This window comes from Rhamphochromis sp. 'chilingali' (genome assembly GCF_963969265.1).
Source record: "Rhamphochromis sp. 'chilingali' genome assembly, chromosome: 6".
NCBI classification, from domain to species: domain Eukaryota; kingdom Metazoa; phylum Chordata; class Actinopteri; order Cichliformes; family Cichlidae; genus Rhamphochromis; species Rhamphochromis sp. 'chilingali'.
The window spans coordinates 30,376,144-30,402,427 of record NC_137933.1 but is presented as its reverse complement, the minus strand read 5'-3'; the positions used below and the strand labels follow the sequence as shown (position 1 = coordinate 30,402,427).

The 26,284-nt window shown below is 37.6% G+C and overlaps 2 protein-coding genes across 4 annotated transcripts; one reads left to right on the top strand and one right to left on the bottom strand.

Annotated features, from left to right (window-relative positions):
- The first annotated feature begins 2,842 nt into the window (after nucleotides 1-2,842).
- LOC308398998 (tetraspanin-3-like) lies at nucleotides 2,843-9,883 on the top strand. 2 transcript variants are annotated; one of them, XM_080885912.1, is made up of 7 exons: nucleotides 2,843-3,029; nucleotides 4,257-4,448; nucleotides 5,415-5,489; nucleotides 5,864-5,965; nucleotides 7,886-8,038; nucleotides 8,155-8,238; nucleotides 8,748-9,883. In XM_080885912.1, exons 1-7 carry the CDS (start codon nucleotides 2,967-2,969, stop codon nucleotides 8,838-8,840), a joined length of 762 nt encoding a protein of 253 aa, XP_080742038.1. In that variant the 5' UTR covers nucleotides 2,843-2,966; the 3' UTR covers nucleotides 8,841-9,883. The 2 variants fall into 2 exon arrangements, with proteins under 2 accessions (XP_080742038.1, XP_080742039.1); XM_080885913.1 differs by lacking the exon at nucleotides 8,155-8,238.
- Nucleotides 9,131-22,838, bottom strand: LOC308398997 (proline-serine-threonine phosphatase-interacting protein 1-like). 2 transcript variants are annotated; one of them, XM_080885911.1, is made up of 15 exons: nucleotides 22,561-22,838; nucleotides 20,259-20,359; nucleotides 19,550-19,624; nucleotides 18,732-18,766; nucleotides 18,537-18,643; nucleotides 18,007-18,069; nucleotides 17,679-17,771; nucleotides 17,259-17,304; nucleotides 16,986-17,065; nucleotides 16,196-16,294; nucleotides 15,387-15,483; nucleotides 15,076-15,172; nucleotides 13,464-13,552; nucleotides 12,692-12,807; nucleotides 9,131-12,534 (listed from the first exon to the last, which is right to left on the bottom strand). In XM_080885911.1, exons 2-15 carry the CDS (start codon nucleotides 20,291-20,293, stop codon nucleotides 12,403-12,405), a joined length of 1,164 nt encoding a protein of 387 aa, XP_080742037.1. In that variant the 5' UTR covers nucleotides 20,294-20,359; nucleotides 22,561-22,838; the 3' UTR covers nucleotides 9,131-12,402. The 2 variants fall into 2 exon arrangements, with proteins under 2 accessions (XP_080742037.1, XP_080742036.1); XM_080885910.1 differs by lacking the exon at nucleotides 22,561-22,838 and adding an exon at nucleotides 20,934-21,037.
- Between the last annotated feature and the right edge of the window lie 3,446 nt (nucleotides 22,839-26,284).

Below are 26,284 nucleotides of genomic sequence, written 5' to 3'. Positions count from 1 at the left end.
TTATTAAAGCTTTGTCCAAAAAAACATCCTCACTAAGCAACTCAGTCTGCATCTCAAGTCAATTTCAAGTCCCAGTGTGGTCCTGTTTTTAAATGTGTACCTCCCCTTCTCTTCCACTTATCATTTTCAGGGTCACAGGGTCCTAGCTGTTTTAGGGCGAGAGGCAGGGTACACCCTGGACAGGTCGCCAGTCTGTCGCAGGGCTAAGACATAGAGACAGACAACCATTTGCACTCACATTCACCCCTATGGGCAATTTAGAGTTACCAATTAATCTAACCCCACTAACTGTATGTCTTTGGACTGTGGGAGGAAGCTGGAGTACCCGGAGAAAACCCACACCAACACGGGGGAACACGCAAGCTCCAAGCAGAAAGACCTTAGCCTGGTGGCGGAATTGAACACAGGACCTTCTTGCCGTGAGGTCCTGAGTGCTAACCAATGTGCCACCGTGCTGCCCATAAATAAAATTTGCACATACATAGATAAAAATATAGAATTTCATGATTTTACTGAGGGGTAATTAGTTTTAAGAATATGGCCCAAAGTTACAGTTATGTATGCCTCTGCCATTGGAACATTTGGTATTCCATTTTTTGTCTTTTCTTTTCTTTTTATATTTTATATTGTGCTATTTTAATCATGAATTAAGTGATTGCCACAGGCAAACCTGATGCATAATTCACATAGTGAATATATGTTGTGTCAAAACAGGCAATCTCTGCTAGTGAAATTTGTAAATTCCATTGTTGTTAGTTTGAACACCAAAAGCTCACAGAGACGAATTTATCCAGTGTTCTTGCAATAAAGCCATGGCTTTGGGCACCACTTTAGGTCATTACTGATAGAGTGTTGCATCTAATTTTCTCCTGTGTAATCCATCCTGCACTCTTAAGAAACATGCGAGCCTCATAGGTGACATGTATTTCTTACATTTGTTTATTTTTGCCAGGGGACTGTGTGGGCACGCTGTGCTTGTTATTATTTATTCAAGCCTGATACTGAACACCTAAAAAATTCATGGAGTTGAAAAACAGATTATTATATGGTTGTAGGCTGTTCTTGCCAACTGCTCATTCTTGATAAATCTCTGTCTCACAATTTGTGTGCCTTTGTAAAACTAGCAATGATACACTGCCACCCTCTGGCATAAAACCACTCATTACACATCACTGACATCTCAGTGTGGAATTTCCCTGTTGGATTTTTAAGAGCTTCAAAGGAAGGTGCTGATGAAAGTATAAAAAATAAAACGAAAAACACGTAAATCAATATTTGTCTTTATGGGAGTCTATATGTAAGTAAATAAACATATAAAACTGACATTTGATACAGGCGAGTGAACACAGTTGAACCTGAATCATATGCAACAGCAGATTGTTACAATACTTGGATCAAAAACAGTCACAAGAGAACTATTCTCTACTACTACTACTACTCCCACATCATAACCAGTTCTGACAATTTTAGGTCCTTGTGTAGATTATTCAAGGAAACAGTGCAGGGTATCTAAAAGCATTTTTTCTAATTCCATTCTGACTCTAGAGATAAACACTTGTAAAATATTATGAGAGGATAGGGCATACTGGCAGCAGGTTTTACACATAAAAACAGACAAATAAGAAGGAAAGAGCCCAAGCTGAGATTTATATATGAAAAAACAACCAAAGGGAAGTCTGCGGACAGCAGCACACACAATTTCATCAACCAGTAATAACATGTAAAGCACAATGGTAGACATTATCTAACCTCTTTAGGTACAGGTGCTAGGCCAGGTGCATTTATAACGAGATCATCATAATCTAATAAAAATTCCTCACCTGGAGGAATGTATTTATTTGTATAAAATAAACTTAATTTTCAATTTCAGTTTCGTTTGCAAAAGTTCAGTTTGGACACAAGCTTTTCAACATGAGTTTTAAAGGACAAATTCTGGTCTATAATGATGCTTAAATACTAGTTGTGACCATTTCAGTTTCACCCACTTAAGTGTTTTTGATTTTAGGAAGTTTCAGTGTGTTTGCTATTGTCTAAGCTGTATATTTATGAGATTACAAACAGCAAAATACCAAATGTTAATCTGTTCACACTTGAGTTTTATAATATAATCTGATAGGTCAAAATAAAAAAACAAGGCATTCAGTCTCAGTTCATGTTAGGTAGTTTCATTGTATATCGGTGTTAACATGCTTTAAAAAAAGACTCCCAAAGTTTTCAGTCATTAATGAGTTAAGTGATAAGGTTTAAGGTTTAAAGACAGGGTTGAGCTTGACACCATGAAGCTATTTTACTTTGCTAGCTTTGTTAACAAACTCAAAGGACATAGATAAGGAAAAACTGTTTAATGAGTGCAGTCATCAAGATAATAAGACATTAAATAAAATTAAAAAATACATACATGCATTAGTCTATTCATGCCAGTTTATGTTTCTCAGAAACCTCCTGCCTACAATATTGGAAAGCTGCAGTAAAATAGGAGTAGCACAGCTGGTAGTTGGCATGAAGGAAACTTGCAGCTGTGGAGAGCAGCATGTAGGGAGAAGAAAGAAACACCCCACATGCAAATTCTAAATATCAAACTTGTTGAGTTACTTCTAAAAGACTGATCAAGCTCACTTTAACTCTGGTGCTGTGTCAGAACTTTATGAAATAGATGCTGTTTCAAATAACACCGCACGATAGATTTACAGACTCACAGATCATTAGCTCAAATGTAGTACAATGTTGTAGACAAACGTCCCAGCATTACCCCCAGTTTGTTTGTTTTGAATGGTGACGTCACCAGAGCACGTGACCGAGCAGCGCTTCCTTGCGGCTATTTTATTGGTCAAACCTAGAAGAATCTGCACAGTGGGGCAGGACGAAGCCATTTTATTATTTTAACAGCAAAGGTGCAGGTGCATCAGTATTTTATTTTTTAAATATACATATATACTAAGTCTTTCCATTTAAGCTCTCTCGATACGATGGGCCAGTGTGGGATTACGTCATCTAAAACCGTCTTGGTTTTCCTCAATCTAATATTTTGGGTAAGGAAACGGCAGATGCTTGAACAATGTGCAGCATCCCAGTAAGGCCAAGGATGGAGACTGTTAGCAAACTGCGCCAGAGATGCACTGCAGTTAGGCGATAAAACAGATGCATTATATGGCGGTAATTATGTGTACAGACCCACTCTGACGTTAGTGTTTACTGTAAGATGCACGGACCTTAACTGGAAACCCATTTTAGTGGTTAGCAGTAGCTGTAGCTGTAGCGTGTTCTTTAGCTGCCGCCCACAACTTATAGCTATGACGTTATGCAGCAGCAGCTGAGTTAACCTCCAGCGCAGTTTGAGCTGCATCATGCTAGTATATTAAAAGAACAGCAGAGCTAAATTAAAGCATGTATAGATGAGCAAAATTCAAAATATACGATCAAGCAGGATGACTGAATAATATAGAGACGTGAGGCCCAGTCCACACTGCTTATGCGTGCTTTGTCTGCGAGCCTGAATTACCATTATTCATGTGAAGCTATGATGTCGTTATAGCACATGTGGGTGATTGAAATGTCTTGTTTTTGTGTCCAAGTTCATGATTTCTATTTAAAATCATTTATTAAATGAATTACTTGTAGGTTTTTAATTTGATAAATAAATAATATATTTATATTTTGAGTTTATTCAAAAAATATATATGATTTACAATTTTTCCGTTTTGGTAAACATGCCTATATTTGTGTGTGATTATAAAAGCAGCATAAGGAATATTTCTCTATTGGATATCATGTTGTAGATCTTATATATAATGTTGTGTTTGTAGCATTTTGAAAAAATGTTTTGAGTTTGTAAGGCTGCTATCTTGTCCAGGACTCTCTTGGTTAAATAAAAGTAGTGAAAAAAGAGAAGACTAAGAACACTTTTAAAGCTGGGGTTTAAATTATTATACATTCAAAATCTGATATAACAATCATTTTAAAGCTGTTCAGCTCATTAAAATAATTGTTTAATGGTTTGCATGTTCTCAAATGTCAGGGTGGTGCAACCATACAAAAACTATAGTTTAATTATGAAATCAAAAAACTAATAATAGGGGAGAAGTGTATGCTTTTGCTACCAAATAAAAACGTTGCAAAGATGGCTTAAGTCAGGTGGTGCAACTGCAAGAAGTGTCAGTTAAATTCTTTTAGGCCGAAAATGTATTATTAAATGATTTGCACTCACATATATTGAAGCATTGGAAAAGCAGGTTATTTTTCCCTGTTTCTCTCTGCAGGCTGCAGCTGGAATTTTATGCTACATTGGAGCTTATGTGTTTATCACATATGATGACTATGACCACTTCTTTGAAGATGTGTACACGTTGATTCCAGCTGTTGTAATCATAGCTGTCGGAACTCTTCTCTTCATCATCGGTTTGATTGGCTGCTGCGCAACAATACGTGAAAGCTCCTGTGGCTTGGCAACGGTGAGTGAAAAAAGTGGTTGTATGCCTATGGTAGGAAACTGTAGGAAACACGTTAAGAAGTGCCAAGGAAGGTGGGTGATATATATCAAGAAAATTTGCAATAGCTATATTTCTGATGATAAAGTAAAAAATACTGAATGGTGTTTTTCATGCTTGCAGTTTTCAGGCAGCACCATTAATATTGTAAGTAAAGGAAGGGCATTTTCACAATATTGGCACTAAAACCTCATTTCTACCTGGGATGCTGTATATTGCTTTGAGCTTCTTAACTAGCATTTTAAAGCCCTTCCTTTCGACCATCACTAATGGTGGTGTTGAGCATAACTTGCAAGTCGTTTGTTTACATTTCAGTCAGACATCAGCAGCTGCTAGTATATCATAGCCTTTATATTACCTTCATAGCATGGTTGTGTTTTTGCCTCAAGTGCTGAAAGAAGTTTATGTCTTTAGTGAGAACAGTTTGTTGCACATTTTGAGAACTTTTTGCTTTGTTGAAAGTTGGTGAAGAAACTCCCTTTTTTAATTTACTACTGGGGGATGCTGACAACCGACTCTTGCTGGGAATGTACATACATGGCTTTGCTAAAGCAATAATAATGCAATATGGGTTTTAATGGGAGTTTATTGAATTAAATTGCAGTAGTGGAAGAAAATACTTAAAATGCGGTAAAAATGCAGGGAGGGATTTTAAAAATAAAATGCCAATAATTTGACATTTTCACTTGTTTTGGCAATTTTGATTGATACAACCTCACATTGCATTGAAATTACATTAGAAAAGACACTTTTTATAAATGGGGACAATTATTATTATTATTATTAATTACTAATGCATTCAGTGGCCAACTGCCTATTGATTTAAGAGTTTTAATATAGGCTTTAAGACAGAGAGGAAATGTCTTATGTTCAATATTTTCTTTAATTTTAGATCAATTTTACCATCAGCTTTCTGTCCCTGTTTTTCAGTTTGCTGCCATACTCCTGCTGGTATTTGTAACGGAGTGTGTGGTGGTGGTGCTCGGCTACATATACAGAGCAAAGGTAAACACTGTTTTGCTGGTCACGTTCTCTTCTGTTAAAGGCGACAATGTAATGCTGCTGCTAAATCTTAATTTGTCTCCTGTTTCAGGATAAATTACCCACTGTGGCAACCCCTTGTGAACAAGGAAGTTTTTATGTAATTTACAAATAAATGGTTTATTACTGTGTGTAAAACAGCTCCTTCTGCTGTGAAGAATAAATGTAATTAAATTAGCCGCTCTCATTTATCCTTAATCTGTTTGGATTAAAGTGCTTCTATAATTAGTTTTTTGACAATGTTATAAGACTAAGTCAGCAAATTACTTTGAGTGAGCAATGAGTGGTGAATAGTGACAGTTGTGTTATTTTTTCTTTTCTTTTCTTTGTTTTTATAGGTAGAAGATGAGGTGAATCACTCCATTCAAAAAGTTTACAATGAATACAGCGGCACCAACACTGATGCTCCTAGCCGGGCGATTGATTATGTGCAGAGGCAGGTGAGAAAAAAACTTCTATTGTGACAAATGATTTTGTCATCTAAAACTGAGGAAAAAGTGAGTGCGTGCAGTTTTTAATTACGTTACTTTTTATGCTTTCCTGGTAGTGTATATATATATATATATATATATTAGGGGTGCAATGATACACAAAATTCACGGATCGGTTCGGTTCGATACTTTGGTGTCACGGTTCGATATTTTTTCGATACAAAAAAAATGTTCATGCCTTTTTAATTTGTCATTTATTAAAATTATAAATATATATTTTAACTCAAAAGTACAGTTTTTAAATTTAACCCTAACCCTTGTGCGTGTTTTTTATTTTGACAGTGAATGCGCACCTGCGGACCACTTATGTGCAGCCCTGGTTATATAGCTCGTCATATTGCAGCCACAGAAATTATTTTGTCCATGAAACCATAAAGCTGCACTTTCTTTTTGCCTTATAGTCTGATTTGTCATAACTTCTCCGTTTTGTGGTAAGCTTTTCTTTGGCTGTCACTTCTTCACCCTGACCTGTCTTATTTGGCTCAGCAGAACTAAAATATATATCTGTCTGTGAAGGTTCTCAGTCATCCAGGTCATCGTAGTCAAATATAAATCCTGCTGCTTTTACACACGCACTCACATAAGCTCAGCGATTCTCTGCGCGATCAACCTCTCACATGTTTAAGCTTGCTGCGGGAGATTTCACTTGTCATGTTTGCATAGTAAGCTAACGATTAATAAGACGATGTCAGAGGAATTGGTGCGCAAATTATCATCACTCACAGATCAGTGCTGTCATTGCAAAGTGAAAGCAAAAAAACAAGCGCAAATTCAAACGCGATTTCAATATGTCACATATTGACAGTGGCTCACCGATGCCAATGACATAATTACCCAGCTACATTTCTGAAAGAATGCAAAAGCATTGACATATATTTTTCCTTCCTACAATAGCCCGACGGGCAGGGAAGAGATAGATTTTGGTAGCCCGACTTTTCGCTAGCTCCGGGACGTCGGGCTAGCGATATTGCAAGCCCTGTATCTGATTGAGGAATCACTCATCTTTGGAAAAGAGAGTTTATTACAGAGAAATGGCTCTTTCCAAAATAAAAGCTATACTATCCGCTTCTTCTGGGCTATATTCTCAGCAGCATAAGGAGAATCATGTGCTAACAGCTGTCTAAATGACTCGGCTAAAGTTAGTAGCATGCTTGCTTTTTTTTGTCTGCTTCCACTTGTCTTTGCACTAGGATGATGTCGGCGTAAATGTGCAGTCATATTCGTTGTGTTCCCACTAGTGCTTTCAGGTTAATCTCGTTGAAATGACCTTAACGCCACAACACGGCAAATCTCCGTTAACGAGCTACCGCCGATCGCCCCGTGCGTGGGGCTAGACGGCCAACACGTTAACGAGCTAACTGCGCTAACACACTAGTTCCCACCCATGTAATTGAGCATTGCGTGGCACATCCAACATACTGTTTTACTTTAGTCCATGATTCGCTTACCTTCAGGGTCATACGTCACATGAAAACCAAAATAATTCCAAACGCCAGATCTGAATGAGGGTGGGGGAGGTGCCCTGCGCTCTTCCTTCTGACGATGCTGTCTGTGTTGAGCGCTCAGTGGATCTGCGCTCGACAGTGCAGCCTAGGCGGAGTAGTCAAACGCAGATTCACTGAGCGCTCAACACAGACAGCATCGTCAGAAGGAAAGTTGATAAAATAAATTACAAATGTTGTATTGTTCGATACATATGCGTACCGAACCGAAAGCACTGTATCGAACGGTTCAATATCGATACGAATATCGTTGCACCCCTAATAAATATATATATATATATATATATATATATATATATATATATATATTAGATGATGATGAATTTTAAAATTGTAATTAAACATTTTCATCCACCGTTTGTCCTAGCTTCACTGCTGCGGCATTCACAACTACTCTGACTGGAAGAACACCCACTGGTTTAAAGAATCCAAGAACAACAGCGTCCCCGTCAGTTGCTGTCAGCCCAACATCAGCAACTGTACAGGCACGCTCACTCGACCAGCAGATCTTTACCAAGAGGTACACACCACTAGTTTGGCGTCTGTAACTAAATCGTTTGCAGAGACTGTAAGTATTTTCCAGCATGTTACAAGTGTGTTTATAGCTGGAGAACTTTTTTTATTTTTCGTCTTTAGGGATGTGAAGCTCTTGTTGTGAATAAATTAAAGGAGATTATGATGTATGTCATATGGGCTGCGTTGACTTTTGCATCTATACAGGTAAGGAATATAAGCTGCAAACACAAGGGTCTTAAAATGTTGACACCTATATTTTGTCTTGCAGATAGTTATAGTGAGATTTTACATATTTATATGCCGCATCATCTCTCAGCTAAAGCTTATAATCAGAACTATATTTAAAGAGTCTTGCAATAGACTCAGGTGAGTAGGGTGTATTATTGAAACTGCAGTTGTCTTGGTAACAAGTGAACTGAAAGTAGCTCTGACCTAATTGAGACAAAGTAAATGTGGTCAAAGACTCTATGTTTAACAAAGCATCTATGCTGTGGTTGTTGTCAGCATAACATCCAACTTTACAGCCAGAGTCCATATAGTGATAAATACAAGTATAGTTCTTATACATTACAGAGTATGTTCTATAGTGTGTCCCAATATTCCTGTTAAAATTTGAAACTGTTGAGTTGTGCTGTTTAATGAAATTCACATGGAGGTTGCTGAAGGGAAAAAATTAACTTCACAGTTTTGATCCCTGTGCTGTCTGCCTGCAGATGCTGGGCATGCTCTGTGCTTGCGTGGTGCTGTGCAGGAGGAGCCACGACCCAGCGTATGAGCTGCTGGTCACAACCAACAGCTATGCATGAAGAATGCAGCCGGCCAACAAAACACTAAGAAAATCAACAGGAGCGTCACAGGACATGTTCACACTAGTTATCAGCTATAGTTATATAAGCTCAAGCACACCTTGCACAATTCATGATAAAGTAGCGAACACTGACGTTTTGGGTGGGGGCTTCAAGGGAAAACCATTTATTTATTGACATGCTTTCCAAGTTCCTGTTACTTTTAAATGTTTATCCTTTTGTTACAAATACTGAAATATTTACAAAAGCCAAAGTTGTATATGGCTAATTGATTTCTGATTATTGATGTGCAATTTTTTTCTTTAAATTGTGGCTTCATAAAATTTGTGTATATGCCCAATAAGGATGACGAGAAGCTTAAATGTGAAAATAAGACTGGTCGTGTTGTATGAAAGCTTTTTCTTGGCGTGCTATTTTGCACCATGGCTGGAACTCTGGAGATATTTAGTGGTTGTCCAAATGTATAAGCTGTGTTAAAAATAACATGTACTCTGTTACCAAGGCCTTGGTTTGACCAGACAAATCTTTTTAGCATAGTACAGATCTGACGTTTTAATCTTAGCTGTTCCATGAATGCAGTCTAGTTTTTAAGATTTGCAGAATAAGAATTATGAATGTTTGGTTTTTTTAGGTGTTGGAGCAGCATCTCATTCTCAAAGCGATGTTTGGTGAAAGAGTTGTTTATGTTCACAAATATTCCGATTGTAAATTTCCAAATCAGGCTTCACTAACAAGGCATTGCTAAGATATAAATTGTGAATTAACTATTTGGTCTCCAGTGCCATCAGTAGGAGTATTATCAGTGTTACCTAAAGATTTATATATGTAGATTTAATCGGTTACAGTCACACATTTACTTGTTTAGTTTGATTTTTTAAGTTTAAACCTGATTTTTAAAAAAATACACATTCTTTGTACCTTGTAGTGAAAGTGTGTACCCTTTTAATATTTTTAAGCTGTTAAGTTGATCCCATATTTAGCTAGTTCCACAGAAAAATATGAGCGATAAAAGGAGACAAATAAACTCATACACCTCAACTGGATTCTTTTAATTTTTTTTTTCACGTGACAGTAAATATGCTACCAAAAAAACCCAAACCGACACAAAGTACTTAAACAAGCAATATCATATGGCTATATCATCAGGCGCATGGAATTATATTAAACATGTTTAAATGTGCCGTCACTTGACAAGCATAAAAATAGTTTATTCTAGTAGTTTGTTCATCTGTATGTGCTACTTTTGTAGCTGATGGTCTGTGGGAGGTTTACAGAAAAACTTTTATGTACAGCAGATATAAATGATGATTACTACAGTCATATGAAAAGGAACGTTTTTGCAGGATTTTATGCAGTCCTGTGAAAAACACATTACACAGTGGGTAATTATCAGCCTGGTGCTGCTAATCAAATGCAACTGATCATCAGCAAGTGTGACCACCTCTGTAAAAGAAGAAGTTTTGGCAGATTACTAATTTGGAGCATTTAGTTTTGTTATGTTAACGCTACAAGACCACATCTACTTCCCAGTAGTAAATTCCCCAGCAATTTCACCCAAAGTCTGACCATGCAATACTTAGAAAAATTGCAAAAGGCCAAGAGCTACATTCCTCATTTAGGGTGTTATATCTAAGTTCCTGACAGTACAATTCCTGAACGAGTATGGCTTGTTTGGAAGAATTGTAGGGAGAAGATGGAATAATAGTTTAGGTTTGCAAAGTTGTATTTGAGCAAACCAAAAGACCTCCAGAACAAGACCAAAGAGAGATGCCTAGTCATAATGCAAAGGGGCACATTTATTGGAAGCCAACTGCGCATCAGCACAAACACCCCATACCACTGTTAAGCATGGTTTCGGAGGGCTGATAATTTGGGCTCATTTTGCAGCCATTGTATTTCAAAGAACACCAGAGTCAAGAGTGAGGCCATCTGTCCGACAGCAAAATCTTGGCCAAAACTGGGCTATGCAATAGGATAATGATCCCAAACACATAAGCAGGATGGCTGAAATAGAAAATATGTTGCAAAGTCCAGACCTCAACATGACTGAAATACTGTGGCTGGACCTTAAGAGACCTGTGTGTGAGCAAATGCTCACAAACCTAAATGAACTGAAGCAATGTTGTAACGATGAGTCTTCAACAACAGCGTGAGAAACGGATGAAGTATAAAAACGATTACTTCATGTTATTGCTGCTAAAGGTGATTCTACAAGGTAGTGAATCATAATTTGTACTCAGTTGTTAAGGACAGCATAGAGTTCTATGAAAACCTTCCTTTTCCTAGAAATCCAGCCCTCTATTTTCACCAGCTCACATGTGCACCAAATAAATGGATGATTTAAAAGACTATGTCATAGTTTAGTCACAAACTGCATTTCTAAACAAAGAAGGATTGACAGCCAGAAGCATATACATTTCCGCTGTATATATGTGGCTGCTTAATGCTGTTAAACTTAGCAGTCACTGGTGGTTTACACATGGTACTCATTCTGTTTTCTTGTCATTTGAGATGAATAAGATGATTCATCTTATCACAAGTCATTTAAGTTCAAATTTTAATGAAAAAAGTATGTGATGTTACAGTGCTTAGAATGTACTGGTGCAGTACTAGTTTGCTACTATTAGTAACATACAGATTCATGTTGAAAACATGGTAACTTGACTGAATGAAGGGAATTTTAAAATTCTTCATTGGTTTTCTAAAGTAGATGGCTAACCATTCTTTAGTCATATATTACAAGTATAGGAACTAAAGATGAGATAAACAGTATAGCTATACTGATTATCCAAACCAGTTTAAACAATGAGGCTGATATAAGCTGGTGAATGCATTTCCTTTAACTTGCATTAATTGCTTAGGTAGTCTACTGCTTACTAAATGATCTTTTTTAGTTCAGGTTTTTGGTTAGTTTTTCATGTTAGCCAGTATTGTAAGAGCACTTGGGAAAAAAAGCCTGGCAAAAATGTGTGTGTCTGTAGGCTGTATTGTGTGTGGCATGTGTTCGCTTTGGTGTGTGTCTTTGCAAGCGTGCAAGTTTTTAAGCATATGAGACATCTGTTTTGATGTGTTGACATTCTTTGTGTCTACTTTCTTGCATTTGCAACTGTTGTTCTGTGTATACCACGCATGTTGTGGGGGCACAATTGTGTTTACACAATCACAGTGTGTTTGTCCCCCAAAACCAGTCATTCTGGGGGCAAAAATCAGATACCAATAACATAAATTATTGCATTTTATGATAAAACTCATTGTAAGGCAGTGGTTCTCAAAGTTCTTTTTTTTTTGCATGCTCTATATCATAAGCTATAAACCCCCCACCCCCCACAGTATTTAATTTGATTAATTATATTAACGATAAAAAATGATGCACATAGCATTTTACTTAAATAAAGTTGCATATTATCAGTGAAATAGCCCACCCACATTTTGTGAACTACTTTTTTAAGGTAAAGGGGCAGGCAAGTAAGAATTGGATTTACGGTTCTTTTTCATGAAATTACTATAAATAAATTGAATTTCTCCTGAGATATAAAGAAAATTACTGTATTTGCGTACATGTTTAAATTTTGCCTAGATAATTTCCTGGCACCAGTCCACTAAACCCATTCCTCTCCACCGTCCACCACCCATTTTGTTCTTGGTCCAGCACTCGAACTACTTCTCCTCGGCTCACAGATAGCTCATCTTCTTCCTGATCAGTCGATGTAAAGAAAGCACATCTTAATTACAGGCAAATATCGCTTAAATACAGTACTGCTAATATTGTCTATTTTCTTCTTTTCTTTCTCGATCATCTTGCTCAATGTTCACTTTCTTGCTGTAGGTTTTAAAATAATCATGCAAATCACCTTTGCAGTGTATTGATAAAGCACAACATAGAAGATTTCATCAGGTGGACCCGTGGACAGTGGCACTTCTTGGTGAATGCATGGAAGGGGTGCATATCCGTCATCTGAAAGCTGAACTAAAGCAGAATTAAATGTCAGAAAGTGCAAACACAAAATGTAAAAATAAATAAATAAATTTATTAATCTGTTATGTCTTTTAAGCTCCATGACAAAGATTTTCAAAGTGCAGCTTCTCACACTAAGGGCAAAGGTAGCCACCCACATCCACCCACAGAGTCCAACTTTAAATAGCACAAAAACCAACAAATTCACACACCTATGTGTTTGACCCATGACTACATATAATACTTTTTCTAGCCCCATGTTTTATAATTGCAGTGTGTATGCATGCAAATACATTAAGAGACCAACAGGGCCTGTGATGTGTTACTGTTCAAAACCAACAGTCTATACAGTTTTACACATTTGGCACATACATGACTCATTGGAGAAGAGATTGGCCTCTCATCAAGTCCACTATAGCAAATTTAAAGTTCTTTCTTACTTTTAAAGTGTACTTTCTTGATATAATATTAGAATATCATTTTTATCTCTGATTCATGTAGTGAAATGTTTCAAATTAATTGACTGCTCTAACCTCCAATATATGAATAGAAAGACCAACTCTCTATATATGTAATTCATAAAATATAGCAGAACCAACAAAATATTGAAGATTTAGGTCTTTCCTACAGTTTAACAATATAACTGAGTGAGCAGTTGCAGTACTTACATTCTCCAATGGATGACAGTGTAGATCGTGGGCTGAGTGGACTGTCCATGCCAATGTTCAGAGACCTTCCAAGCAGGGGATCAGAACACCTTTAGATCAAGAAAGATATTTAAGATACAAATGTTTACTTTTGTGAATTCACCGAGCAAAGGTCCAAATTTCTAACATTAAAAAAATAATAACAAACGATGAAGATAAAGATGATGATTAACAAAGAGAATATTTTCAGGACATGGTTTGTGTTTAGTTTGCAGAGTACAAAGTATATTATATACATTATATGAACTAAAGTATATTATATAGTATATTATATACACTATAGTATAGTATATAGTATGTTATAAATACTGTTGAAGCAGGTCTCCTCTGGAATTAATAAGTAAGTAAGTTAAATGTATTTATATAGCGCTTTTTAAAACAGGAAGTTATTTCAAAGTAACTCACATTGGAATAAAAACATATCAAATGAAACAATAAAAATGGTATAAAAAAGGTATAAAAGCATATCAATTGAAACAGTAAAACACAGTATAATAGCACATCCAATAACACAGTTTGCTACACATGAATATTACCTAAATGCCTGTCTAAACAGATGTGTTTTGAGCTTTGTTTTAAAAGTAGCTAAAGGGTTGATGTTGCGTAGTGGGGGAGGTAAACTGTTCCACAATATTGGAGCCAAGGTTTGAAAAGCGCGATCCCCCTTTGTTTTCAGATGGGTCCGTGGAATGGTTAGAAGACCACTATCAGTGAATCTAAGGATCCGGTTTGGAGAGTAGGGTTGCAGAAGCTCAGTGATATAAGTGGGGGCCTCACCTGGATTTCTTTTTCCCATTTTAATTCTGCCTAGCCCTGCGAACCCGAACACAAGTGTGGAAAGATCGGCTCTCCAAAAACAGCATGCACCTGAACATCAAGAAGACTGAATACCTTGAATGCGGCCCCCAGACTAACAGTACCATCACTATTGACAGTGAGCCACTGACTAAAGTTGCCCAATTCAAGTACCTCGGGTCCCTTGTCACCTCGGACTGCAAAACTCTACCAGACGCTAGACTCCGTGTCAACGCAGTGTGGATGAAGTGGCGTCAGATCAGTGGAGTCTTATCCGACAAGAGAATGCCAATCTATCTTAAGGTGAAAGTTTATAAGACGATCGTGCGCCCAATGGCACTCTACGGGTCAGAGTGCTGGCCAGCGATGACCAAGCACGAACAAGCCCTTTACACCATGGAGATGAAGATGCTGAGGTGGCCTTTGAGTCTCACATGACTAGACCGAGCGAGGAACGTAGATGTCAGGAAACGATGGGGAGTGACACCGATCACGGACAAGAGAGGCGCGGCTCCAATGGTACAGCCATGTTGCCTGTAGCGATAAGAACTCCATCGCAAAGACAAGACAGCACAGCAATTAGATCTAGGTGGCAACAGGCCACGAGAAAGACCAAAAAAGTGATGGATGGACCGAATCAAAAATGATATGAAGGCTGCGAATGTTACACCAGAAGACGCCCTGGATAGGGAGAATTGGAGGAAGACATGCAAAACATCGGACCCTGCATCGCAGGATATGAACTGCTTGGAAGAAGAAGATTTTAATTCTGTCTCACCTCTTTGAGGGATCTTCTTCTCCTCCTACAGAATGAGCTTGGCCATTGTTGTCCCTGACTGTCCCCGTCTTGTAATAGCTTTCAAACACTATGGGCTCTGCAAGAAGAAAAGTGAACCTGCTCATTTGAGAAATGAGGCCAAGTGATACTTTTTGCCTGTCTGTCAATTGAAAGAAAAAGTCAAGAAGCTGAGCTGCACTCTTTATATCCTGTTATTTTGTAGTGGAACTTTTCTCACTTCAACTTTGTACTTATAAGTAAAGGAAACAAAACAACCATCTTTCCAGTAAATACAAATTGTGAAAGCTCACCTGGTGGCTTCAATCCAGTGCCTTTCATTTCTATGAAAGAGTTGTTGTCTTTGGTAATGTCACACTGTTCCAGAAATTTCCTCACCTCCTCGTAAGACTGGTTTTAAAAAGGAGGAATTCAGTACATTTTATATTACTATTATATTACTTTCACTTTTCATTTAGGTTTATGCATAAGTGATAGTTAATTAGGTTTATGAAAAGATCCCGGTTTGGGTTTATATACAATCAACCAATGCTGCTCACCAGCTCTTACAAAATCTTAGATTCCTAAATCCTGGAAAACACACTTTTTCTGTCTGCCAGTTATTTATATTTAGAATGGTTAAGAAAGTGGCAAGTACGGAGCCCATAAAACTATCGGCCAAGTGATTGTAATAACTTTCAAGAAGAAGTCAAGGCTACATGAGCCTACTAACATGCTTCAAGTCACAATCCATTAGTTTATCCAGTAGCAGGCCATAGCTGTGGTCTGACATTCAACTTAAGCACACTTAAGATTTGAAAATTAAAGCCTCATTGAACTAAAATGTGATCAGAATAACGACAAAGAGTGAAAACTGCACTATTATTACAATTCTGGTTGATAAATTCTCATTAAAAGAACATTTGGGAATAAAATTTTAAAATCAGTTTTTTGTAACTGTTACGAACTTGCATGTTTCATTTTGTTTTTTAAGAAAACTTTTTTTAGGTTTATCCAGCAAGACAATGTACTTATACTTGATTTAAGAATAGAAATTTGCATTTTTATTCTTCTTGACATTTTTATTCTGTTTAAATATTAAATAAAGGGAAAACTACTTCACCTCATCATCTTTGACACATTGCATGGAGAAATGATTGCAGTGGTCCCAGAGAGCACACCTGAGCATGCTGATGCGATTTCCCTCCAACTGTTGGAACACCTATAATTATCAAATGAATTCTGTGTTATTACCAACAATGTATTATTGTACTATGTACTATTTCAAGATTTGCCATGATACTGGGTTGCAGTAATGCAACTTCTGCATGCGTGCCCATTTCACGTTTCAGAGAGGCAAAATGGGCACAGTGAACCTGTGTGTTTGTTACGCATTTTGAAATGATACCCTGTTGGGTAATGAGCAACTCAGTATCACAGCAAAACGTGATATTTGCCGTGACATAGGGTTGAATTGCCTTAACATATACAAAGCTCATTATAGTTTCTTTTTTCTCTTCTTACTTACAGGGGCACCACCAAGAGGTGCCGTGCGTGTGTGTGTGTGTGTGTGTGTGTGTGTGTGTGTGTGTGTGTGTGTGTGTGTGTGTGTGTGTGTGTGTGTGTGTGTGTGTGTGTCCACTAGTGACAGCAAAGTCAACACAAAGAGGCTGTCGTTCGAAAAAAATAAAGCAGAACTTTTGTGTGATTAAGTGTGTTTCTGCATGGTTGTATGTTTTTCCATTTGTGGCTCTCTCAGCGCAAGATGAAATGTACTTCTGCAAATGGTCGCTGCCAGGAAGGTTTTCACAGTTATAGGGGTTGTGGTGTGAAGCTATTTCTGTGGTTAAAAGCCATTATTTTGAATAGAGACATGATTAGAAAGCAGTTAACGAGAAAATATTCTGCAGTACCTCGCATGTACTTTTGTGTGTCCCCTCCCAGTCCTGGCGAACAGCTTCTAGTTGAACAATGTTGTTAAAATACACCTTCTCTGTGAGAATAGAGCATAGTTAATAGTTACAGTTAACAAATGAAACACTGGTAAAGAACACAACAATGACCGCCGCACTGTTTTCCACTCTCCTAATTTATTTTTCCATGAAATATTCTCAAAAAAAGTAGTGGACAATGAATGCAATATACTAAAAATGCATGCAAGTTAAAAATAAAATGTGAAGGCATACCAGCATCATTGGCCGCCTGCCTGCATTGCTTTATCTTGTGACGTACCTGTGAATGAAATCGGTGCACAGGAAGCCACGTTCAGTGAGTTATGTAACCATTTTAACACCAGTCAGAGAGACTGATATATAAATACGTTGTATAGGGAATGGTCTTGAAAGAGATAGAAGAAGAAAAGAAAACATCTCACACCAGCACACAAACACACTTTAGTTCCGCCTTGCAAACTGTTGCACAACTGCAGAAAAGTCCCATCATAAAGACTGCACCGCTGACAGCTGGAAACTTGTAGTTCATAAATAGAACTGACAGTGGGCATTTGCATATTTTGTGGTGAATTTCTCAAATAATCTAAAAGTTTGTATTTTGTTGCTTATAAAAACATTTGTCTTTTAGCGAGGTAGCTCATGCACTTATTTGACCTTTTCAGGGTTTTTGGACGTAGCATTTGTTTTCTCAGCCCCCTGCTCTGCCTCATCGGCCTCCTTGCACTTCACCTCATAGTTCTTCTTAGACTAAGAAAAAGAGAAACAAAAGTTATTAGTTCTATTTCCGACAAAGCAACAGGAAGAACACTTTTTGTAAGTGATGCAAAATTTTTTTATTTTTTTAAAAATCTGACTTCTATTTTTTGTGCTTGCTTGAACATAAATTAAACAACCTTTATGTGGTTAAGTTTTCATGTTTATTTCTAAATCACGCTGGTTCCATGTGTTAGTGATAAATGATAGGAGTGGAAGTGTCTCCTACCTCCATGGTCTTCTTGAAGAATGAAACTTTTTTCTTTTGAACCTTCTCCATGATGCTTTCAAACTAAAGATAAAAGGTTGAAATTACTTGCATATGTTGCTTCAATGCAAACCTGATACTTGCAGTTATTGTTCATTAATGAATAAAAGACCTGGATTTTTACTGTTAATGTGATAAAAGTCTTGATGTCACTTTGATAAAGACTGAATTAGTCTTTACTCAAGTCTTGAATCGTTTGATTTTTGAAACTATAGGTTTCCCCTTATCAGCTGCTATCACAGCATTGCACTCAGTGTCTGTAAAGTGATTTAAATGGTTGCAGGATTAAGTCAACACTTACGTAACACAGTGTTTTCCAAACAGGAAACAGCCATTAGTTACAATATTATTCTAATGACTTGTGCAATACTAAAAGTAATAAAGAATTATATTATCCTCAGAGTATTCACACCTTAACCATTTTTTTTTTGGGGGGGGGGGGGGGGTTATTTAATAAGTCAGTTGTTAAGCAACACACATTTCCCAAATACCTTCTTCCTCTGCTCTTTCTGACGTTCTCTGAAACTCTCAATCTTTTTCACCTCCTCTTTCAATATATCAGATAGTTGGATGTGAAAGTTTCCAATGTTCTCAATTTCTGCAACAAAAAACATCGAAATGGCACTGTGAACCATTTGACATTTGACACATATATGGGTGTAACTTTACACAGCACATGGACTTACGAGTTTTTAGTTGTTCGAATGATGCCCTCAAAGTGCTGGAAAAACAACACACATTCATAATCAAAATTATTCACCATGCTTGCACTTTGTGTTTCTTTCACAAAGAGGCAGATTAACATTTTTAAAGCAAAATTTTAAGCAAAATAGCAGCTGAGTACAATTTTATTGCTAGAACTCTGCACTGTGTTTTATTGTTTAACCAGCTGCCAAGACCGTGAGGACACCCAAACCTTAACAGGCAGACTTTGTGCCCTAGTTTTGTTTTGTTTTTTGTTTAAAGAAGAAAAGAAAAGAAAAAAGAAAAAGATTTATTTGGTTTTACTGCACTTAGATGATTCTTTTATTGGAGGCTCATTGTTTCCTTTTTGCGGCTCTTAGAATATATTGAGTTCAGTACAGATGTCTGAGATAGCAGGGAACAGGAAACTGACAAGTTATGACCTACTGTACACTGAGCGAGGGGCTTACCACACACACACACACACACACACACACACACACACACACACACACACACACACACACACACACACACACACACACACACGCACACACACATACTTACACTTCAGTCTCTTTTTTTCTGTGTCTCACTTTCTGTATCACGCACAAATGTGTTTCCTCTTAAAGAATGTGGCGATGATGTGCCTGACTGTAGTTTTATATGTAGTCTTCCTGGTCAGTGCCAGTCACCCTTAACATGTCCATCCCTTACCAAAACCCTTCCAAATAAAAGTTTTTGTCCAAATTGCTATATTTATGTACTAGTTGGGCAGTCTATACAATACATAATGCTGACCTCAAAACAAGTTTTTCACCTTATCTCTATGTGTCCTCCAGCTTTGCGAGCAATAGTCACCAGTTCCTTTCCATACTTTTCCTCTGCCAGTGCCCTGTGGAGTATAAATAAGCAGACAAATCATTAGAACCCAGAATGTATATTTTAGTATTTATTTGTAAAACTGAATTAGCTTATATAAAGTCTGTTATAACAGTCCAACATTTTCCTTGACATGCATATACCAACATTTTTACCTGAAATTTTGTTGCTACTTAAACTCTTGTTGCTCTTTTACCTAAAGGATCACTGACTTTATGTTACGTCATTCTATTCAGGCCATAACATCACAAAGATGATTTTGGTGACATCTTAAGGTTTATCTTGAATTACTTGTCATTATCAATTAATATATTTCAACAATCACAAATGAGTGTTAATGCAGAATATTTTCATATTTCAAGACACAGAATTAAAAGAAGAAATAGCTAAATTCTCATATCTTGTGACCTAAATGAGTCATGGGCCTGCTATCTTTCATACATGACTAGCCACATGTGGTGTTTAATGAGTGAAATGACAACTAGATAGCTATTTTTTTCTTAATGTTATGATCAAGCTGGAAGTTGATTCCATGTATGAAGTCATGTAAAGTAAAGATCATGGAAAGAGAAGCGCAGCTATGATTAAAATCACAGAACCCATGATTTTAAGTTTATTTTGATTGCACAAATACAAGCTGATCCAACCTCATCTTCAATAGCTCTTCCACATCTTTGCACATTTGCCTTCCATCTCGTAACCTTTGGGTCACGGCTTCATACCCAGCGTGGCAAGTGATGTCAGACCCCTGCATTGACGAAACACAAAAAACGAAAACTGCTGCAATAAACAGCATTTCTGAAAAAGGTGTTGCAACATGTTCTAGGCTCATTTTGTGGTAAAATGCAGAACTAGCACTTGTGTACTGCAAAGATATCTGTATGTGGCATGGCAGCCTTAGAGTTAATACACTTGGTAAACCAACCCTCTAGATCGCTTCAAGTGCACGCAGTGGTGATTCAACACGTTACAGTGTCTTTACATGTATGATGTTGATAATTGTGCATATTAAGTATTTTTTTTAAGTTGTAAAGCTTACCTTAACCCCCCCACCCCCACTCCCACCCCATACTGCTGTGTGTCTATACTAGTATAAACTATAATCACTTGTGGTTTACCTGATTTGGCAAATTGTAACTTACAGATGACAGTTAGGGTGTAAAATATATAATGTTTTAACAAGCGATAGCTGACTGTAACGTGGTGTTTCTCGTGGTGTTTCTCGGGTTCCTAAAACAGTCTGTTCAACATAATTAATACATACTATAGTTTAGAAACTATAACAAAGCAAGTAGACAACAATACCACAAAAATATACTTACCCAGAAAGCATCCTTAAACATCAAAGGAGCCATTGTATTTTTTACTTCCTTGAACTAAGCACAACTCTTAGTGCCGACCTCACTTACAGGACATTTCTCCAAATTTAAAAGCTTACCAACAACCTTGTATGGCTGAAACGTCAGTGAGTCACTTTGAATGAGGAAGAGCTTTTGTCCCGTGATGTCACTGACCACAGACAGCTCAGCCCATTTGTGAAACGGCAACTCTTTCACTTTATGTTTGGTCTAACAGTTGTGTCAGAGCACAGCAGTTACATGTGCCTTGCTAGGTAAAGGTGTCAGTATGTCTTTGTATTGTTATGCATTGTTATGTGTTATGTGTGATGTGTTGCATTGCTGATGTAATCAACACTTACACAGAGACAAGCAATATGTTTAAGTGTCACATACTGTAACCAAAAGTTGATGGTTTACTTGCTGCAAGTAGCATTAGTGGTAAATCATAATTGTCTTATTTTAATTATGTTGCAGTGACATTTTTTATCAGTATTTTAAGACATTAATATTATACAATTAAATGTGCTTTAAGGTGATGTTAGACTACTTTGATTCTCTCTTTTCTTCCTTAAATCATTTACCATGTTGTTTTGCAAGATGACATTATGAAGTGCTGCAAAATTAGATAATATTATTTTTAATAATATGTCATCATCAGCATATTAACCTTCTGTCATTAGAGCTCCAGAAACTATTGTTGCCATGTACATTCCAGAGATTACCACAAGAGGGAGCCAAAAATCTTTGTAAAACATCAAGGCTTGTAATATTATACTGGCTAAATATAAGAAGTCTACTTTATGGGAATCAAACCCACCTGAATCAACAGTTCCTAAATCTGTATGGGATGTCTGACATAAAATCCCAAATCTCTCGACCCAGTTGAGATGAATACAAATCTGTGCCTCGGGCATCTCTAAGGGAAGCCACAGAGACACGTGAATGAACACATAGAAGGTTAATATTGATTTTCAAAGTGAGAAGAAGGACAGGCTGTGGCGTCTCTCACCAGTCGCTCAGTGAGATGTGTGAAAATCTTTGACTCTCTCACAAAGCTGGAAAATCATTTTGTCACACACTGAACAACATGCTAAAGGGACTGTACAAATCAATACATCTAACTCAGAATAATGGGGCTTTATTTATTTTATTGTTTTTTTATTTGCATTGCATATGCATTTTGTTCTATAATTACTCTTTTTTATTTATCCAATTAGTGTTCTTTTTTAAATAGGTTGCATTAAAATCCCATCAACTCACTGAGTAACAGTTAATCAGTGTTTGTCATTTCTCAAAGTAATTTCTGGTACTCCTTCAGATTTGAAATGGTGGAATATCAGATACCAATGCTGACATAGATAACGAACGAAAAAGCATCCAATAAATTGACATAAAATAGTAGGAAATTACATCAGTATTTACAATAACTTTTTTTTTCATCAGTTCCCAACCACAGAAAATTTGTATTCAGGAAATGCTGTTTTGGTTTTCATTCTGATTATTTACCAAATGCTTTAGATTAAAGCTAGCTATCAGTAGAGTGGCCATTGCTGGGTTCAAGAGGAGAATAATAATTCAGTTTTCCCACTTGGAAAGCCAAAACACTTACCAGTTAGAGCGAAAATAATTCTTCCAGGCCAAGGCTCACAAGTTTTCACATCATGATGTCTGAGTCCATCATGCTTGGCCTTCGTTGTGACCCCGTTTGAAGCCTCAAATGGAGGGACAAGCCCTGGGAATCAGCTGTGCTTCCAGGGGCTGAACACAAGCCACACACACACACACACACACACACACACACACACACACACACACACACACACACACACACACACACACACACACACACACACTTCCTACCCTTCTCTCACATGTTTTCTCTGTCTCCCTCACACTCTCCGGAGTGGTAGTTATTGAACTGTGACAAACGAGCCGTGTCAGACCAGCCCCCCTACCTGGGGGATTGGCTAAATGACCTTTCCATTACCCAACCACTGCTGTATTCCCCCTCCACAGATAGAGTTACACACATAGCCACACAGCCCATTTGCCAAGACCAGTGTCACCAGCGCTACCATGAACCATTACATCCTACCGCGCATTCTACACAAAATTAATTTTTTGTATCAAATTTCAGTACATTTTGATTTTTTGATTTTCTAGATCAATTCTGCAACAAGACTTGCAATAATTTTATATTGATTTTGTGTGTCTTCGCACTTAATAGTGGTCCAAACAGTGTGCACAGGCTGAGAGTGATGTCAGAAACTGCTTCTGCCTGGTTGCTTGGATTTGGACATATATGTAAGTCATCTGCGCTTCTCTCTGTGCATTTTAGCCTCTCACAGGCAGAGTGGTATGTGACTTAACTGGTTTTCACACATTCTCTATCCTCCATCTTGTTAATCCCCGGCTGACCATTGGCCCCAGCCCTAAATCTCACCAGATACAGAACAGGTATAGTGAACGAAAACGGGGGAGGGTGTGAGAGTTGTTCAGTAGAAAGGTTAAAAGTGGATGAGGAGTGCAGAGAAAGATGGAAAAGGATAAGCAAAGGTAATGTGAGGAAGGGGATGATGTAAAGATGAAAGAGGAAGCAGAATCAGAAGGTAAATGAGAGAGGAGTAAAAGTCAGAGAAAAAAGGCAGGTTTGGATTGAACAGGACAAAGTAAAGTTGAAAGTTAATTTCTTCTGCCTGTTGGCTAAGAATGGAATGAAATGAGTCCTTGGCCACATTAGTGGGAACCTGTTAGGAAGCTGACAGATGGAGGGTTAATGATGTGTAGGCGCAAGGGCAGGGCCTGTAGTTGCTAGTGAGATGATCTGTAGTGGCTGTCATAATACAGCTGAAAACTAACAGCTGAAGGAGGCAGAGGAGAATGAGAAGTGGGAGGAAGAGGAGCGAAAGGAGCAGAGTCACACCAAACCCTGAGAGTGAGCTGAGACCTTTCTCACGTTTGATCTATGTCTGGCTTTGAATGAAACATTTATTAGCTGTCCTAATCCTCAGTATTACTGCTAAGAACTCCAGCTTTAATCAATTTGATCCTCATGTGTTCTTTATTCCCCGGTGTGCTTCCCTGGACACTGAGATGAACGCAGCAAGTGCACACATGTATAAATGCACATACATTTTTTTGTTTGTTTGCATAAATATTTGATTAGCATTGACATCTGTTTTTCAGTGGATTGAGTGAATTTCTATACATGGATACCATATTAGTAAAAAAGAAAAGGTGCATGAGGACTTGTTTGGATGTAGCTGTCCATTTAAGCTGATGTGTACTGGTGTTGACCCTTGCATGAGGGTTGCGTGCCATAAGCAATTCCCCCTCCATCTTATTCCTCTCCTTTCTTCCCCCCACATGGTCCCTTCAGCAGACTGGACTGTGGTGTTACCAGTGGCCATTTTTTCCGCTACAACACATCATGTCCCTCTCACCTGCCTCCCAGTCCCAGTTTTTTTATTACTTTTTGTTTGCCTTTGTTTCCTCTCCATTCCTCTCGCCTCAGTTCTTCCACCTCCACTCCCGATGTCATCGTCCTCCCTTCTTCTCTCACCTCCCTCATGCTCTCCTCTTCTTTCTCACTCCATTCCTCTTACTTTTTTTCTTCATCCAGCCTCTACATGTTCCTGGTGCTATAGTTTCTCCAGACCTTTTAATAACCCATGGTGCTTGTTTGTGCATGCAGGTGTATGTACTCGCACATTCCTGTACTTTTGCTTTTACAGTATGTGTTTATACTATGCATCCACATCTGTCCACGTGTGTGTTGTGAATCTAGAAAGAGAAGGCTGCTAATTTGCTAAGTGGTTTCATCTACTGACATAGGACAGAGATTATGCTTGGCTTCACTGCCCTAATTAAGGCAAGTCAAAGTCTGATGGAGGTGAAGACAGGTGGCCACTCTGTTTTGACCAGGTCCCACCTTTGCTTTGTTGTTGCTGTTCAAAGAGACTAAAAAATGTTTTTTAGAGTGTAGCTATGTGTGTTTGCATGCATGTAGGACTGTGTCGTTTTAGTGGAAGAAAATGGGCTGCATGTGTGCACGTGTGCATACCTGCACTTATCCTTTGTTTGCATTTGTTCGAAAGGTTTAAAGGGCCATAAAGTGAAAAGCACCCTGTTATTTGACAAACTGATTAAAGGTATCAAGTTTGTTTTCTTTGACATGGACTGAGTACATTCATCCTGATGCTGTCAGTTGCTGTCCTACTTCTTTAATTCAGGACATTTCAAATAAATTAAATTAGCTTCACTGGGGGAAGGGGGAATTCATTGCAAGAACTTTATTTCTTATAGTTTATTTTTTATAAACTATATATTTATTTCAGCCAATTCTAACTCAAAATATTGTGTTATCTCTTAAAATTTCAGGTTGTTGTTAAGTAAGGCGTCTTAAATATTTATTTTACTGTCTCACACTGAGTATTTCTATGCGAAGGTGTGTCTTTGTTTATTCAGTCTGTTAGTAAAATGATGACAAATGTCTGAAAAGCTGCAGTGTAGTTGGATGTACTGCTAGAAGACTGCAAATCCCAGAACTATGTTTTAATGAATATCTTCAGGTTACTAAAAGTGGATTAGACAATAAGAGCTGAGATATTATCAGCAGAAAGAATGGAAATTAGCAAGTGTTTTGTCACCCAAGTCTAATATCCAAGTTACATTTTTAGGCTATTATATCTTCTTAAGTTGAGCTATAGCATTTTGACAGTGTGTTATGTGGTATGTGGGTAACTCAGAGAGTTGTGCATAATGTTATTGTTTGTCTCATCTACAGTACAGCTGCTTTTTGCCACATAACTAACACAGCTTTACTAATTTGTCTAATCTTACAATACACACGGTCCTTAAAAAACCCTTTAAAAAACAGAAGGTCGACATTTATAGCCAGCATTGTGTTAGGGTTTCACTCCCAACGTTCATTCACTCATTCATTCATTCATTCATTCTCTTCTAGTGGTTAGGGTTTTCAAAGTTGTAGCTTCAATATATGAAATGAAATGATCTTTACCAACGCAGCCTATAGCAGTATTAATTTTATTAAAGAAAAAAAGAAGAAGAACCTGTTGAAAAAATTGTAAGGCACTAAGTGATTTACAGTTCAAAAAGTGTTTTAAAACACACATACGCACAAACACACACACAAACATAACAAACTGATCTCAGAGGACTTAAATGAGAGAACTATATGCTAGCAGCACAAACATTTATAAATGCAAAATGACTTGATGTTGTGAGGTGATGGAAGCCATAAGAAATGGTTGTGTGATTTATGTGTTAAGTGTAGAGTGGATGAAAATTGTGGCATTTTTATTTCAGTTGTG

Excerpts from the sequence above, each read along its gene's own strand:
- LOC308398998 (XM_080885912.1), top strand. The coding sequence starts at position 2,967 with ATGGGCCAGTGTGGGATTACGTCATCTAAAACCGTCTTGGTTTTCCTC. Across the intron at positions 5,966-7,885 it reads TTGATTATGTGCAGAGGCAG|CTTCACTGCTGCGGCATTCA; the intron begins GTGAGAAAAAAA and ends CGTTTGTCCTAG. Across the intron at positions 8,239-8,747 it reads TGACTTTTGCATCTATACAG|ATGCTGGGCATGCTCTGTGC; the intron begins GTAAGGAATATA and ends GTCTGCCTGCAG.
- LOC308398997 (XM_080885910.1), bottom strand. The coding sequence starts at position 20,966 with ATGGCTCCTTTGATGTTTAAGGATGCTTTCTGG. Across the intron at positions 20,360-20,933 it reads TGTTTAAGGATGCTTTCTGG|GGGTCTGACATCACTTGCCA; the intron begins GTAAGTATATTT and ends TCGTCAATGCAG. Across the intron at positions 17,305-17,678 it reads CGTCCAAAAACCCTGAAAAG|GTACGTCACAAGATAAAGCA; the intron begins GTCAAATAAGTG and ends TTTCATTCACAG.